The sequence below is a fragment of the Dermacentor variabilis genome, chromosome 3, assembly GCF_050947875.1.
Source record: "Dermacentor variabilis isolate Ectoservices chromosome 3, ASM5094787v1, whole genome shotgun sequence".
NCBI lineage: Eukaryota > Metazoa > Arthropoda > Arachnida > Ixodida > Ixodidae > Dermacentor > Dermacentor variabilis.
Window position 1 is genome coordinate 17,295,475 of NC_134570.1, and position 16,255 is coordinate 17,311,729.

General features: G+C 46.7%; 2 protein-coding genes across 5 annotated transcripts in view; one reads left to right on the forward strand and one right to left on the reverse strand.

Moving 5' to 3' along the window:
* LOC142575202 (uncharacterized) overlaps positions 1-1,887 on the reverse strand; it is a 136,459-nt gene extending 134,572 nt beyond the window's left edge. Inside the window, exon 1 of one of the 2 annotated variants that reach the window (XR_012826604.1) lies at positions 1,703-1,882. Coding sequence is in view for 1 of the 2 variants with exons in the window: in XM_075684338.1 (XP_075540453.1) it covers positions 1,703-1,824 (122 nt within the window). In the remaining variant the exon portion in view is untranslated. Of the gene's footprint in view, positions 1-1,702 lie in introns of both variants that reach the window. The other variant, XM_075684338.1, reaches the window with a different exon arrangement.
* LOC142575201 (scoloptoxin SSD14-like) overlaps positions 1-16,255 on the forward strand; it is a 108,109-nt gene that overhangs the window by 65,972 nt on the left and 25,882 nt on the right. For 2 of the 3 annotated variants that reach the window (XM_075684334.1, XM_075684335.1), the window contains exon 2: positions 14,294-14,509. In XM_075684334.1, coding sequence (XP_075540449.1) covers positions 14,294-14,509 — 216 coding nt within the window. Of the gene's footprint in view, positions 1-2,011; positions 2,225-14,293; positions 14,510-16,255 lie in introns of those variants that run through there. The other variant, XM_075684333.1, reaches the window with a different exon arrangement.

Consider the following 16,255-nt stretch of genomic DNA (forward strand, 5'->3'; position numbering starts at 1 on the left):
CAATCTGTTATTGTTTTGGAAAAAGAGTTACGTTGTTTAGCTTGTTGTCGTGCGTCCCATAAACTTCAACGATAACTTATTGAGTGATAAGTATAAGTATCCTATATCTAGTACTGTTAACCATTGTTTCCGGAAAGATGAACTTGCTTCGAGTTTTATTGAAAGGCCATAAAGATTATAGCCAAAATATTGCTGTGATAAGCATTTAATTTCTACGAAATTAAGGTTGCCTAAGCAGCGTGCGTAGTCACGCTCCTCTGGGCAGTCGATTGCGTGGTCACGGGCAGAGATAATAGGCGACAGTGTGAACACACATGTCTTGTAGAGCTGACTTTGCACGTCGAAACCGAAGTTGCCGACTCGAGTATCGATAGCGGAAGTCCGGATCAGTTTCGAGGTTTTTATTTTATGCGGGTCATTGTACTGAAATTCAAAACATCGCAGTTTATAAATACACGTTACTTGCTAACCACTTGTACAAACCAGGGTCCCATAGAACGAAGGCTACTGCGGGACATAGGATTAATTGCTACAAGGACGCTCTTCCTTGCAAGGACAGGTCGTTGCAGACACCTCGCCAAGAGTTTTGCTCACTATGTAGGTAGATTGAGCTCATTAGTTAAGCGTTTCTCGGGCAGTTACCGCGACATCGTCTGGATGTTTCTCGAGGACGATTAGTGGCACGTTGACTAGTTTGTGACTGCTTTACATCTCTTGTTTTAACGTTGCCTTCGTATTTTCTTTTCCCCGCCATCTTTTTGGTATTGCATCGCGTTGGATCTTCCCGCTGAGATTGGTTTTGGGCACTAATCCGTCTGCGTCTTCGCTTCCACACTGTCCGTCTACTTATGTACGTGGCCTGGGCTAAACTTAGTCCAGTGTTATATTGCGTCAAACTGGGCAATAAGTCACCATGGTTGTCAAAACATGACTCACGGCTCTGAAATTGACCAGACGGTTTCTAACGGAGTATGACGCGAAGGCTGCTTACTTCCATACTTTTGACGACATCCACATATTCTAAGGCTATTTAACGTTTCGAATTTTATCTGGCTACTTCACTGCTGTCATCGTTGTCGTAAGCATACTTTTGGCGCCGTGTTGTTGTTCAAGCTCGTTGTGGGGGGCGCTATGTCTCGTTTTTAATCTACGATTAAGTGGCATCCTGTAGTGTATTCATGAGTCTAGATGCATGCATCCGGCAAAGACGACCTGAAAGAGGAAAACATGAACTGAAGTTTCCGCGCTGGTGCCGAGTTTTTGCTCCATTGCCATTTCGTCAATACTTACAAGCAGCTGTTATTCACCCAATTGTTGCAGGAAGATACCAAGGAAACCCATCCGGATTTCTTAGTTTCCAAGTTGAATAAAAATTATTCCTGCTTCGGGGATCGAACCCAGGACCAGCGCCTTTCCGGGGCGCCGCGGTCACTGCCATAAGCTAACCAGGGGTCTAGCAGACCGAAAAGCAAGGTCGATCTAATCGACATATCGAAACACAGGGATACTATCTCCCTGCTACTGCGTGGTCGATGGTAATTTTCCCTTTTACGAGCCTTTCTCCGCCTTGCGGGCTTCCGCAGAATTGATTTCCTCTATTCGACGAAACTTGGGCTCGTAACGTGCAGGGACAGTGTGGCCAGGGACGACACGATTCGACAGCTACCTAAACACACCCGCGCTTTTGTTTTCAGTGACTAACCTTGTGTTGTCTCGTCGGATCCGGGCACGCCGGCGCGCTCTCGAACAGCCGCTGTCCAGTGTGCTACGCCGCATGCCGGCACCGTTCTCACTGCCCCTCCATCCCGCAAGAGAGATGCGCATGAGACACACCGTGGGCGCTGCACCCTGTTCGGGGCGCGAGTCGTTTTCCCTCCTCGATTGTAGAGCACTCGATCTGTCCGATAGATGCGAGCCGCCGATTGGGCGGCGGTGTCGCGCTACGAGGGGTGCCCACTATCGGCTGCAGATACGCCGCACTGGACGGTCGGAGCGCTTGTGCCGGCCGAGAGATCAGCCGCGGGGTTGCACGTCCGCGCTCGTGTTACTCCAAAGTGCGGGGTCTTGCCGCCTTTGCCCGCGTACAGCCTTCGTTTGTGCGGGACTAACAGCCGCAGGAAGCCATGAGTGAAAAGACAAAGCTTCTGAACCGCGCTCCCTCTAATGGTGGCTACGGCGCAGTCGATGGCCCCAAGAGGCTCGCCGAAGACCTCTCCGAGCCAAAGTGAGTAGCCGACTGTTCGAATACTGTTTTCGTTTGCTGCGTTTCTGGTTCAGTGATCATTCTGCCAAGCTCTAAAATTGACTGCCAAGCTCTAGACTGATGCAACGTACCTTTATCTGCGGCGTTCCTCTATGGCCAGCTCTTGAGTGTTTTATTTTGCTCCTGTAGGTGCGTACGGAAAGCTGTGCGCCTAGCTCTTTTATATCGTCATTTTCTTACGGTATCAGAAATGTACCCGCTTGCGCGTCCAGCGGGCTCGTATTGTGACGTGCAACTATACATCTGTATTGTGGCGCGTTGTGATTGATGCTATGTCACATTCGTGGCTGTACACACCCCGTACCATGCTCACGTGCGTAATGATATCGCCACGGTGTGTCGGCGTCTTTCAAGCTCCAGTGTGGACACACTCCGCGGAAGCCGCGGCTATCTTGCGCCTTCTCGTTTACTTCTCCTCCTCGGCTTGATTACTTGAAAGCGTTGCTGTAAGGTGTATCGACGACATCTGTCTAGTGGCGGTGCCATGATTTTCGTGTCCTTGCCCGTTTCATAACGTTGCAATTATATTTCCGATTACATTTCGGTTCGCGATTGTCGCCTCAGAATTCGTTACCGACGCTCATGAAAACGCCCCTATAGATTAAACGGGTTGTTCCCAACCTTCGTTACGTGGTGTTTTTGGTAAGGACATATTGCTTCGACGCAACATCAGCTTCACGTCAAGCACTCGTGTGCTATCTCTGCACCAGCAAGTACCGACCATTGTTAAAGCTTCAACAGAGCTCTGGAAACTAGTATTCTGTATGTACGATAGGCAGCGCAGACTATATATCTTTTTCCTTTATGGCTCATTGTCTGCGTTGCTGATAGGTGTAAACCGCAATAGATTCGTTTCGTAAACTACGCACCTTTGTTTCTTATTTTTTTTTAAATATTACTCCCACATTTACGTCTTAGCCTGCTAAGGCCTTTCAGTTAAAAAAAAAAGGGGGGGGGGGATAGAGTAAGCAACAGCTTTCTGTAGCCTATTTGTTAAAGAATTTCTGGGAGACGTAGCGGCTGATGACTGTTATATCGTGCGTGATGATTATGCCGTATGGTTAATCGTGCTGTCTCGGCTGCACGACGACAATTATCCTTAATTACGGTGGCCGCACGAAACGACGAATTTAATTCGACGCGTTATGCTTATCATAATTAGTCCAAGTCTGCCATTTCCGAGCCGGAGCCTCAGATTGCGTGAATTTGAGTGTGCTATTCCGGGAGTCGCAATGTCTGAGCACAAAGCTCCGTGACTGGGAGTCGGCGATTGCCTGAACCTGGGTGAGCTCGACTGAGCATATCCTCGAGCCCGTGAATGAATACACTTGCCTGAGTGGTTTTGGGAAGCGAGTCCGAGTGGGCCTAGACGGGTCTAATTTCTGGTGAGCCCGAGTAAGAGCGATTCCCGCAGAGTTATCTTGGTGAATAGTTAGGAGCTTTAAGCTAGATATATATTTTGTATGTTCTATTTATTTTGCTGACTATGGCTCAAGTTCGCAGTCTCATAGCTGACCTGTACTCAGAAAGACCAGCTCATGGCAGTGACGTTTGCTTAAGTGTCGGATCAGTGTTATGGAATCACAATCAGTGAGTTACGCTGGTGGTCTGTTTCAGGCGCAGCGGAGTTGCGTGGTAATGGCACTCTCACCCATTGTAAATAGCATCTGTACTGTATCAATAATATTTAACCTTAGAATGCCCAAACAGTTTCAGACAAGAAAATTTGGTGCAAATTGTTTACATTTATTTCTGGCCATAAAGAATACATTTGCAGCAGATGTTCTTTCAGGTATAACTTAAATACTATATTAATTAATTAATAATTGGTTTGCTAAACTATCCACCGCCGAAACATTATTCTAGCATGTAAATAACGCAACTAAAGGCTTTTCATTAAATTTTCCGCGTTTCACTCAGCATTTCGAGGCGTCCAACTCGGCGTCGCCCGTGTGACGCATTGGGCATGACAGGGTTAACTGATCCGGTGCGCGGCCACTACTCAAAGGTGCCAGCATAATTTACCGCCTGTCCATTGGAGCGTAATCGTTCACACATTACGTATATAAGATTTGATTTAGTGTGCACCACTAATCCCTTGTTCACATTACTTCGCTCAGGCTGACTCCGCTTGTGTAAAAGGTTCACTAGGAACCACGGGCTGTGTTCTGCACGTGGTCTCGTGGATTCTAGAACAGTTGGAATGGCATCTTTGACCTACTTGAACTAACCTACACAAGCTCACATTCACGAAGATTCTGTCATGATCATGCCGACTGCGACTCATACTCGCGCCTAGTCCGAATCACTTTGAGCCAGTCACTCACACCCTTGGAACTCGGAGAGTCGTAGTTGAGTCGATCCAAGAGTGAGCTTACCGATTTTTGAGCACACGGCTATGAAATAGGTGTGCCTATTTCCGGTTTTCTCTACGTGAAGGGCGGGCGAAGGAAAGTTCTCGAACTGCCTCCGCGACTATCTTGTCGTGTGGTCATTGTATCGTCGCTCGTAGGCCATTCCCGTACTTCTTCCTTGCCTTCAGCGCACGTGTCGATATAGATTTACGATGGATGTTGCGCTGCCTAAAAGTATGTCTGCTGCTGGAACTTGATAGTTACTGAGCGTCGAAGAGATATTTTTTACGCTGAACCTGCGAGGCGAGAGTGTTCTATCCGAATGTCCGAAGGTAACTCAGGGGCGGACTCTGTTACCTAAATGTGGCCGCTTCGTATCTACAGTTCGGAAAAGAGCCCTTGAATTAGACACGAGACAGTAGAGAACGTTTAAGATCGTAAAAAGCAACCTCCGTAACTTAAGATATTTTTCACAATTTCGTGTTTGGTTTCCCACCGAATTACGCATGAAAGTTTCGAAATATAAATAGACCTAATGACAATGCAAATTCGCGGCTTTCGCACGAAGTTGCGAGAACGGAAGCTCAAGCTACTCAAGCGCTCGAATTTTTTTCGCTCGGGGCGTCGAAAAAACCGGATGGCTATGTTTAAGCAATAGCTGCACGGATAACGTTATCTGACGTGACTTTCTCATTGTTCAGTTGGACTGCCACGAGGTCACGTGAAATCACTCGAATTCTTCCTGCGAAGTCTGCAAGGGTGGCGATACGGCAGGCGCCTGCCAGGGGTTCGCGCGCTATCGCCCGCAGGTAACAAAGGCGGGCAGAGCGCGGATTGCATTATAAGGCGACGTGTACCTATACCTAGACCACTTTTCTAGAACGTGTTGAAAGGGAGTTACCGCTGCGGTGGCTATGCGTGTGGCTATCATTCATTCTATACTTATACCGTTGAATGGGGCTGACTTGCACGTCTTCTGATTTGCGAGCGGAAGTAGTGAATGGCTTGAGTGGCATCACTCAACTTCAAACCAAATACTCTGAGCGCCTATCTCTAAACAGCTATGGAACATTTAGCCCTTAGTGGCGCACAACGTTTTTAAAGCCTTTGTGTAAAATAAAATTTACAAATTGTACCCCTGGTCTCTAAAGACAGGTGATGAAAGTATATTCAAGTATAATATCATTAATGGCCAGAAAAAAAACTACATATTCCAACAACTGTCGCTATAATCAAATAACTGGGACGCAAGTGTACCATTGAAATTGGCTCCCCTAAGATTTACGCATATACATTGAGGTTTTTTTTTTGCTTGAAATTCACACGTCGAGTGGTTAGATAGCATTTCTTCCTTGCATAGTCACGCACGCGCATTTTGTGCTGCCTGTACTGCTGAGCAGGCTCCTCTACAGTCATTAACTTGTCAACTGGCTAAGGGTTTCCTATAGTTAGGACTGATATAGGTGAAGAAACGATCTGTATATCTGACCAGTAGATTATCTGTCTGCATCAAAATGAAAACAAAAGGCGTATATAGCGTTCCTGAGAGACGTTTTGCTCTTATTTCTCATACACTAAAATATAATTGTGAAATAAAAAAGGTATATGACAATTTTAGTGACATACGTTTTCTGTTTTGTTTCTCACTTCTGTGCTTTCACTAACATTTTTGTTGGTGGATTTTCTTCCGTCACTTTGCAGAAAAAATATCCTCATAGTTTACTCCTGCCTTCCCTTTAGTTACGGTACGTGGGACAGACGGGCTGATGCCTAAATGTGAAATTGCAGGAGCATAGCCAGAAAGTGCAAAAAGGGAGAGAGGGCTTTCTTGGAATGCATTGTTTTCAATGCGGATGACGTCCACTTTTTGACAAGGCAGCCATACTAGCTAGAAATGAACATGCCAATGCAATAATTATTATTGAGGCAGCGGCTGTTACTTTGTATCAGTAAGCCTTCCATAGCATTGACGGATAAAAAAATTGCTTACTCAAATCATCTGCAAGTGGGGAGCCGCCTTAGGCTATGCTGTTTTACTTGAAGATTTATAGTAGTGCTGATAATTTGCACAAATACATGTGGTTGTGATCACGTGTACGAGGTTATATATTGCTTGTTTGTAATAAAACGCAAGTTGGAAGTCAGCGCTTGTCCAAACCGCTTCTTCTTGTGTTCTGTGTATGCTTTTTCGCTTGTTATATCAATATATGGAGTACCAACTAGCCCGGTCTCGCACCTCCCCTCTAGTGACCGTAGTTTCCGTGGGGTACGAAAGTTGGCTACGCGACACATCCGGGCATGAAATGACCCGTTACTCGTCGGGAGAGAGCAGCTGCACCTTCCAGAAATTGCCTAATCGGCTCGCGCAAATGTGATCTTGCTGCCTACAGCTTCGTGGCTGCTGCAGCTGCACACAAATTTTAATTGACATAATAAAGAGACGAACAAAACTAATTTAGCTCACAGTACTGAGGTTTTTCACTTTACCGTATAGGGACCAATTCTGTCAAAATACAGAAAAACTGTCTTTGAGCACTATAAAAAAAAGAAAGAGAAACCATTTTTGAAATATCACAGAACCCGTGTAGTTCCTGTTCAAAATTTTCCGGAGGAAAAATTGAAATTTTCAGTTGTTTGCTTAGTTGTTTTTTTTTTTCACTTTGCAGTGCCATCTGGGCGCTATAACGTATTCTGGAGCACGACAAACTCTTTGCAGTTATAAAGAAAAGTAAATGTTACAAATAAAAATATACGCATTGACGACGACTGTTTTGCTGCTCGTGAGACCCACCGTAGTAGCACTGCAACAACGATTGGTTATTGTCTGGCAGTTAGTTTACACCATACCAGTAAGTGGCGCTTTCTTTAACCATTCTTATCGCAGCCGCTTCAAAGACGCTGAAAGTTGTCTCGCATATATGTACACAACTATCCTACAAAGGGTTGAAATGTTAAATTAGCGTGACCGCTGTATACGCCGCATGGAAACCTGAGATTCACTGTCAGCCTATCTCGGTCCTTGATTTACGTCGTAACGTTACTGTGGAAAAAACTGCATAGGCGCAGGTGCCTAAGTGCTCGTTACCTGAAACTAATGAACACTATCAGTTAAGACTTGGCTGTGCAGAATGCGTGTGCCAAACAACTTATGAAAAGTGTCGTCAGCACACTGACACGGGGTAGACCGTTCACGGGCTGAGTCCGTTAAGAAAGCCCTGGTATTCTAGTATATGGTGGTAACTGGAACTTTGAAGCAGCTTCGTTCACAAGCACAGCTCAAGTTCTTCACGCGTACGTACAATGGACGCTAAGTTCGCTAACGTCGGTTTTGCCACACGTTTTCCCGCCTCTGTTAGAAATGCAGCAACGTCGCCCTTCTGGTCGCGCGTACGTGGCAGCGCGAACCCATTCAGTGTCAGAAGCTGTGCTGTATGCTGTACTGCAGAATTTTCAGCTTGTGCATTTCAAGCGAGCATGGGCACCTCATCAGTACAACCACCTGGCACTTAAATGACACGGCTTCGGTTACTTTACGCCACGAAAATACTTTTCAATAATGGCTGCGCCAAGTGGCAACCAGTGTATCCGGTACCCCAATCACCCGACCAATAAAGGTCAATATCCGTAACTGCAACACGATTTTGGCAGAAGGAAGTTAAACGCGGAGATCTTCCGACCTACTTGCATTATGTTGTCATACCAGGGAACTTCAAGCACCCTTAATATAGGTCCATTGAGTGCGCAGTTTTCAGAAATAAGATTTTTACTGTAGACCATGAGCAAAACGAGAACAAGATGAAAGCGGAACCAACGTTTCGACATAGGCTTATGTCGCCTTGAAAACGACAAGTCCACTTGTCGAAACGTTGGTTCCGGCTTCCACCTTGTTCTCGTTTTGCTCATCTTGAATTTCCACCCCACGCCTTCCCCTTGTTTTCCATGGATGTCTATTGTAGCAAATTTGAAACTGTTCATGGTGGTTACCTTTGTACGCGTTCGCAGCTCAGAATTTATTCCGACCACGGAAATCGTTGCTTACGTTCACATTGCTTTCAGTAAAGTGCACGATAGTGCTCTATTTACTTCTTTAGCTATCTCGCTCAGGTTTCATGCATGATTGGACAAGATCTCGAGCGGTGCGTGCGCTGGCGGCCCTAACTCGGAAAGTTCGCCGGTCATGGACGAAACCGTGCGAGTACAGTGCGGCACATTTCTCGGGGTCCTTTTTGGGGCCCTCCTCTACCGGCGCGAGCTGCGCTGAGTGTTAACGGGGGACGCCACTTCGCACGCTCTCGGCTGGCAGCATGACCCGAGCTTGTTCGTTAGAAATTTAGTGGGCGTTCCGTTCCCGCTTCTTTGTTTCCCGACCCTAAGTGGGCACAGGGTTACGAACATCACGCGCAGCGCCTCCGCCCCGTGCACATGCATGTGCGCCTATGCGATGCGTTTGCTCCTGTCCACTTCCATCGCGGCCAGCACCGCATCTGCCAGCGCTTCCTCGATGGAGCCGCAACGCCCGTACGCTGTTTGCGTTCATTTTGTCCCCTTAAGTTTTCCAACGAATTTCCGGGTTATCTTTCATACCCGCGTGCCTGCGATCGACGGGCCAGCGAGGAGTCTTCCCGCGTTCGACCCTGTCGTTCGCTTATACCTGCGTAGCTGTAGTGCACTATGGAGCCGAATAGCGCTATTTCAGAAATGCAGCTGCCGCTGGGAATTGATTTCTGTTAATGCTTCGTTCCAGTTGCATTGATCTCTGGCGTGAATTTTTTCTCGTGCACACACGTGTTCATTGAAACTATTATGAAGGCCGCTCGGCGTGCACTCGGCGCCGTGAAACAATCGAGCGATAATGGCGTCATTGGAAACTTGATCGCCTCTGCCGCCGCCTTATCGCGTACGCCTGAAGCAGCCCTTTGTTTTTTCTTATCAACACTTCGCGTAGCTTTCACTGGCCGTCCAAATCCACTCTGTGCTCGCGGAGGTCTGGTTGCGCGCGAACTCTGCTCTCTGTCGGTTGGCTTGTCCACGATCACTCGGCATGAATTTTGCCGCACGGCCTCGTTCACCCCTGCCCCGTTTCAGCGGTGGGTCGTATGGGTATACCCACCCCTGGCTGTGTTAGTCGATCTTTTAACTTGGAGTAAACGCGGTTTCTTCTGCTCAAAGGAAGGAGATTTCATAAGTCACCGCTTAACTGATGAAATTAGCTGCGCTTGCGAAGAGCCTTCTGCATGAACAGCCTGACAGGGCCGCATTTCATTGGTGTTGTGAAGGTTCATTGTAGGCAGTCAGAGGTGTTTCATTTCAGTGAACATCACCGGGATGTTGAAATACAAGGCGTGGAGAGCGGAGGCTTAGTAATTCACAAAGCAGCACTCAGTGAGAGTCTGATTGCGTGACGTTTGGCCGAGGCCGTAGTTATCTCAAGGGTAGATATTGCCCCTGTGATAACTCTGTTGAGCCTCAGCGAGACGTCACGCAGTCCCGCATGCTATACGGTGGTTTTGAAAATATCTCGGCAGTTTCTGTGAACATTTTCTGTACGAAAGGAACCAGTCGCGAAAATGCTGCGAAATTCTCGTCACCTGCCATGACCTGCAGCGTAAACACGAAATAGAGAAGTTCGAGCTTCGTTTTCTTCGGTAATTCGACATCTTTACTTTTTGAATGAGGTGGAATGGTATCTCAGCAAATCTCCTTTCTTCAAAAACTTGCCACTGCCTCGCCTTCTATATGATCAACGAAAAATTGTTACGCTGAGTCACCGCACTGCATCATTCGTTACACGAGAAGCGCTAAAATTCGCAATATCACAGAACTATAGCAGAATGCGTTGTTGGGCAAGTTGGTTCGTTGTATTTGGAAAATTGGATGCGCTTTGTAGACGATCACAAGGAAGAAGACAGGACAGGCGCAAACAGGGACAGGCGCCTGTCCTGTCTTCTTCCTTGTGATCGTCTGCAAAGCGCATCCAATCTTTCCAAATACACAGAACTATAGCAGCATGGATATTAATTTTTGAGACCCAGTCGAATACGAATCGTAGAGTGCGAGAAGCAAAGCGAATATTGAATGCTTTTTGTCTAGTTTTTGTATAATGGACGGCCTTTAATTCTTACCATAAATACAAATAGATCTTCACAACCTAATGTCACATTAAAAAGTTTGTCATTACACTGCACGTTATGAAGCGTCGCTTATTAAAAGCACAAATGGAGCATTATACATAGGAGCGAACAAGCAGTTTACTCATACTCGGGAATCGTTGGTTAGCGCTAATGATGCATGGCGGTTTAGACTTGTAGGAGTCTGGCTCCCCGACTCACGTATAGTGCGTATACTCTACTGCATAGCTTCTCGTGTTTCATGTCTACTATATGGCCGGCATGGAATTTATCCCCAAATAGGCGATGTGATTCGAAAACTATTCGCCCAACTGTTCGATTCGAAAACCGGATCGACTATATTGCGATATTGATCGGTTCGCTATTCGAAAGTTTCGAATATTCGCGCACCCCTACACAGAATAGGCGTAGTTGTTTCAGCGATCGACATACGCCGCTGATAGTACTACTGAACGTCCACTATCGTGCGGCAGTCTGCTGCGCACGTGCTCTCTTGCACAACCCTCGTTGCACCAGCTATTTCTTCGTCAATCGTAGCGCAGTATACCAGTAGTGCAGAGTAACTGAAAGGTAGGCAAGTGGGGGGAGGGTGCGGATCCACATGACTTGTCAGACGCGACGAGCGCATGTCCTGTCTCTGCTTTTGTCCGTGTTACGTGGCGCTGCCCAGGCATGACTATATGTGCATGGACGTAGCGCACTCGCGAAGCATTCTCTCGGCGTGCGCTTTTAGCCGTTGCGGGCGCAATAAACGCAATGTTAATTTGCCGTATAGTGCATCGGAGCGCTGGTGGGAACAAGGCTGTGATGTGGCACGTATCGCTGCTTACTTTCATTAGTAAGTTGGGCTCGCGCAAACGCGCCACTGGGGGTCTACCGCAGAGGGCGCTGCACAGGAATGCATCTTGCCTCACACGCCCTGCATGGTTATGCAACTGTGTGCAAATCGTTATTAAAGCGATTTACTTCCTTGCCGAACCAGGTTTTCTTGGGCGGGCGATCTCCATGGCATCGGAGCACCGCGCTATGGGCTCGCAGTTGGTGTGAGCATTGACACTTAAAGGCGTGAACTGTAGTTTGTTACCGCTTTTTTTTTTTCATCACTATTCCCAGCGTATAAATATTCATTGTTATACTTCTAGCCATACGAAAAAAGGAAAAAAAGGAAACATTTGTATTTTGTAGACACTTTCCACCCTTGCGATTGCCTGCCGCATCGCGCAGTCAATGTCTGGGTGATGCGGTCGAGTAAAGGCAAACTAGTGGCTGTCAGCCGCACTTTCCAAGATGGCTGTATGTGTATGTACTGTGTTTATCCACCCCCCCCCCCCTACCCCACCGCTCTAGCCACCATACCACCGCTCGCCCTGCTTTAAACCGAAAGAAATTAGTCTACATGCCGCTGGAAGCGACGTATTATCGAACGATAGGTGGTCTCAAGTTGATGTGTATATCTGCATCGCAAGATATCGTTACTTCCCGCTTTTCTAATGTGGCCCGTAATGACGCAGGTAGTTACTGTTCATAATATCCAACCGTACGCTGTCCAAAGCTTTTTTGGCACACAGTAACCAAGTGTATACTGAACACTAACTTTTCGTCGTTCGTATACGCAAATAGTTGATCACAGAATCGCTCGACACTTCTAGCTTGAGCTCTAGCCTTAGCTGCGAAACTGCGCCATGCGATCAGAGTATAAATATATATATGGGCTTGACTTGTCGTTAGGGCATCGCCTAATTTGTTGTCGAGCATGCACAACGACACGGGCATAGAAAGCACACGAGACAACACACAGCCCTACGATTGACCATGACCACGCGTGAGCCTACGTGGTTCGGATGGTCGACGCTGGACGCGGGATGCCGAAACCGGATTTTTTGGGACACGGAGCCCTTAACGCTTTCGCGTTATAATGCGCTGAACCAGGCGCGTTATTCAATGCATGTTTCAGGAGGCTGCAACGTCTGCACAATAAGAAACTTCCTATCGCATGTTTTATTAGTTTTATGCCAGAAAAAAAAAAAAAGAGAAACGTATTTCCAAATTGGTCCAACATACGGGAAATCTCCGTTTACGTTTGCAAAAAGTAATCCCCCCACATGCCCCAAATAAAAATGTGTTATTGCAATAAAAATTACGTGGACACTACATTTCAATTTTCGCCGTCGTCGGCGTTTTGTCACCGTGATGCTCCTTAGAAACTTTCTGTACATTAACAAGCCTATTTCTTTCACATCATTCACAAACTTTATGAGTGTTATCGCAGTTGGACTCTCCACTGGAATGTCCAACTGCGGTAATACTGAGATTGGACTTTCAGCAACACTGAGGTTGGACTTATTAGCAGAAAGTCCAACCGCGATAAGTAACCACAAGCGTGCCGTCTGTTGCAGGTGTGAGGAAAATGATGCGAGGGTGACGACGAGAAAGATGGCTTGATTCGCGCTGTATTCCCGCTGGCCCTATGTTGAATGTCTCGTGCGTGATCAAGCGTGCGTTAGGGTAGTTTTTCCTTCCTCCATGGTAGGCGTCTCCTCTAGCCCGACCTTGGCTGCTTATGGCTACGCATAGCTGTCGTGCTGCGTGTCTTGGAGGTAATCTGCGGTAAATGCGAAGCCGAGATGGTTGGTGGCTGCTGGCACGCTATAGAGTCCAGGGAGCCTGTGCAAGGACTCAAAAGCGAGCTGTCTTCCCGAGTGCCTAGTGTTGGCGGACCCGTAATCCCTAGTTTCGTAGACGCGGTGAAGCGAGAGGCAGCACGAAGCGTTCGCTCTCCGCTGCCGGCGTTCGTCACGCTAACGTAGACAGCGAGTGCTCGCTGCCTTCTAGTGAGATCTGTTTGGTTCTGTGTGTGCGCGGGACACCACCTTTTAATTATTAAATGAATGGTTTATTGCAATTTACACGGCCGATGAACCTACCACAGTTCTAATTGTTTGACATTTTAATATCGCTACCAGTGCTTCACCAGGGCGAAACCGCGACATTTCTCGCGTAGTTTGACTAAATTTATTTGTAAAATTGTTACCTTTATATGCAAAGTGTTCGAATCTCTCTGCGTTTGTTTTATGGCGCAGTACAGCAGCTCCCCTTTCTTTCGCCCATTAAATTTAGCGTGCTGCTGCCGTGTACAAAACCGGAAGGCTTTCCGGGGTTTGTGAGCAGCGAAACGCTTGATAAACATGAATTACGTTACCGAGTAACTCATCAATCTCGGCTCCACAAGGTCTCACCAATAATGTGCACTGACTTTTTTTTACACGAGTTTGAAGAGGCGTGAGTCATGTGCCCTTTCATTATAAGCACAGTTTTATCTAGCCATCGGATGGCCGCACTATGTTCTAGATTTTTGCGGGCAGATAAAAGAAGAAAAGATCCCGTGCCCGTGCCGTAAATGCACATGAATCGTACAAATGGAGCGAAACCGGGCGCGCCCTTTAGGGCTACTAGCTTTTGCAGCCATGGCGACGTCTGTGGCGTGGTTGACGAGTTCAAGTTTGTTTGGTGAAGGTATACTGACACGGTGGTTCTGTTCCCGTGTGCAGCACGAGCTTCACCAAGCGCGACTGCATAATTGTGACGGTGGTTGCGGTGCTGGCTCTGGTGGCCATCGTGACGACACTGGTTCTGGGCTTGCCGCAAATCAGCGAAAAGCGAGCGCGCTACTCCAACTTCACATTCAGCTCGTCGCCCTCGCAGCTCGGCCAGTACCAGCAAGCGGCCGTCACCGTTGACGGGGAGCCCTGCGCGCCCATTGGCAGGTACGATTTCGAACCGACTATGCGTCCTTCGTCGCTGCACTGTGCCTCGGATTTTGTTTTTAGTAAACCTATAGCGTTCTCACGCATTTTCTTTATTTCTACAATATTTCTTGTGCTTGTGATACTTCTATTTTCGTAAGATCTTGTTGAAGAAAGAGCACATTTCCTGTACTTTTACTAAAATTTGGCATTCAGTCAAAGCAAAACACAAATTGGTTAAACAGTTGCCGAATAAGAGGATTTATTGGCATCCTTTTGAAATAGGGCGGTGACAAATAATCACCTAGCCTGCCCGAATTAATCTGGTATGTATGCTATGCCTGCTTTTCATTGTAGCATTCTTGTGTACATCTCCCTCCTTAACCTTTTTGTCTTCCTCAAAATTTCTGTCTACCTTGCACCGCTACCTGTGCTTGTCCTCATCTCATCCCTGCTTTTTTTTTTCCACGAATGTTATAGGCGTCTCTTGCTTATGTCGACTGTCCACCGGGCAGCGTCGTGGGCAGCGTCGCATTTCAGGAAGCGCCCGACGTTTGTGCGCAGGCGCGAGTAAGAGCAGGTGCGAGAAAATCTGGGGGCATTCGCTCCGGTATGTTTTTTTGTCCTTAGTCAATCAGCTCGAGCCTCAAATAGAAAGGCGCTGCCCTTTGTGTTGTCGTACATGATTACGACGAAGGCGCCAAATAAAACGACGGACGAAGGAAGACGGCACGGGACAAGCACGTATATAGCGCCTTCGTCGTAATCATGTATAACCAACTCGCCCACCAGCACGTGCTCAGTTGTCGTACAGAATTTCCCTTCTAATTTCTTTATTCCCATTTTTGTAAATCACCATGGTCTTTTTCGCTTCCATTCTTTACATCCAATTCGCTGTCTTCTTCTCTCACTTTCTAATTTTGGCGACTCCTGGTTTCAATTATCCTGTGCTTCGTTGCCAACTTTCTCAACCTCTTCCTCCATTCTGTGTCCAGACCTTTCAGGATACTTGTGTACTTTAGCCGCCAATTTTTGATCCATGTTCCCTTGTCTTTCTTAAAGGCTAATTTTCCTCTGCGCTTCTCTACTTCGGTGCGCTTGTTACGTATGCTATCACGTGAAAGGGGAAGCTAGGAGCTAGAACTTCCTGTTAATGCTTGCTCTAAGTTTTTTTCTTTTTGAATTCCTTCAAAGTTAGACTTAGCATTATCTTCGCTGATCAAATTCTGTGAGAATGTATTCCAGAAGCTTTGTAAAACTATCCTGCCAATAGTGCATTTCAGCCTTTACCGCATATTTTGTTTTTTAATGTTGAACGTATATGTGGTCGAGGAGACGCTCATATTGCAAACAACTTATCGAATATGACGTTTGAAAGACCTGTGGACATGTTATGATTTCACTTGTTCTATCTGCACTTATGTTTTTTTTTTTTCGTACGTACGTGGTTTTCCCTGCTTGATCGTTATATTTCTTAGGTATCGTTAAATTTCTAAGTCATTGCTCTGTTCGTTTCAATGTTATCCTATATCATTGTCGCGTTTCAGTGATCATCTTCCTTTCGTTTTTCGTCTGCATATTTCTCCTCTATAGTTGGCCGTGGCGCATATTCTACCATGTGTTTCGCCGATGACTGTTTAATTTTAAAGACAGATGATTGGAAATGCAGTGACACTTTTCGCAGGACAAGGTTTGCAACAAGGAATGACAAAATAAGGCTGTCAGATATTTTAGCAGTTTGATTGACTAGACTTCGCTAATGAACTT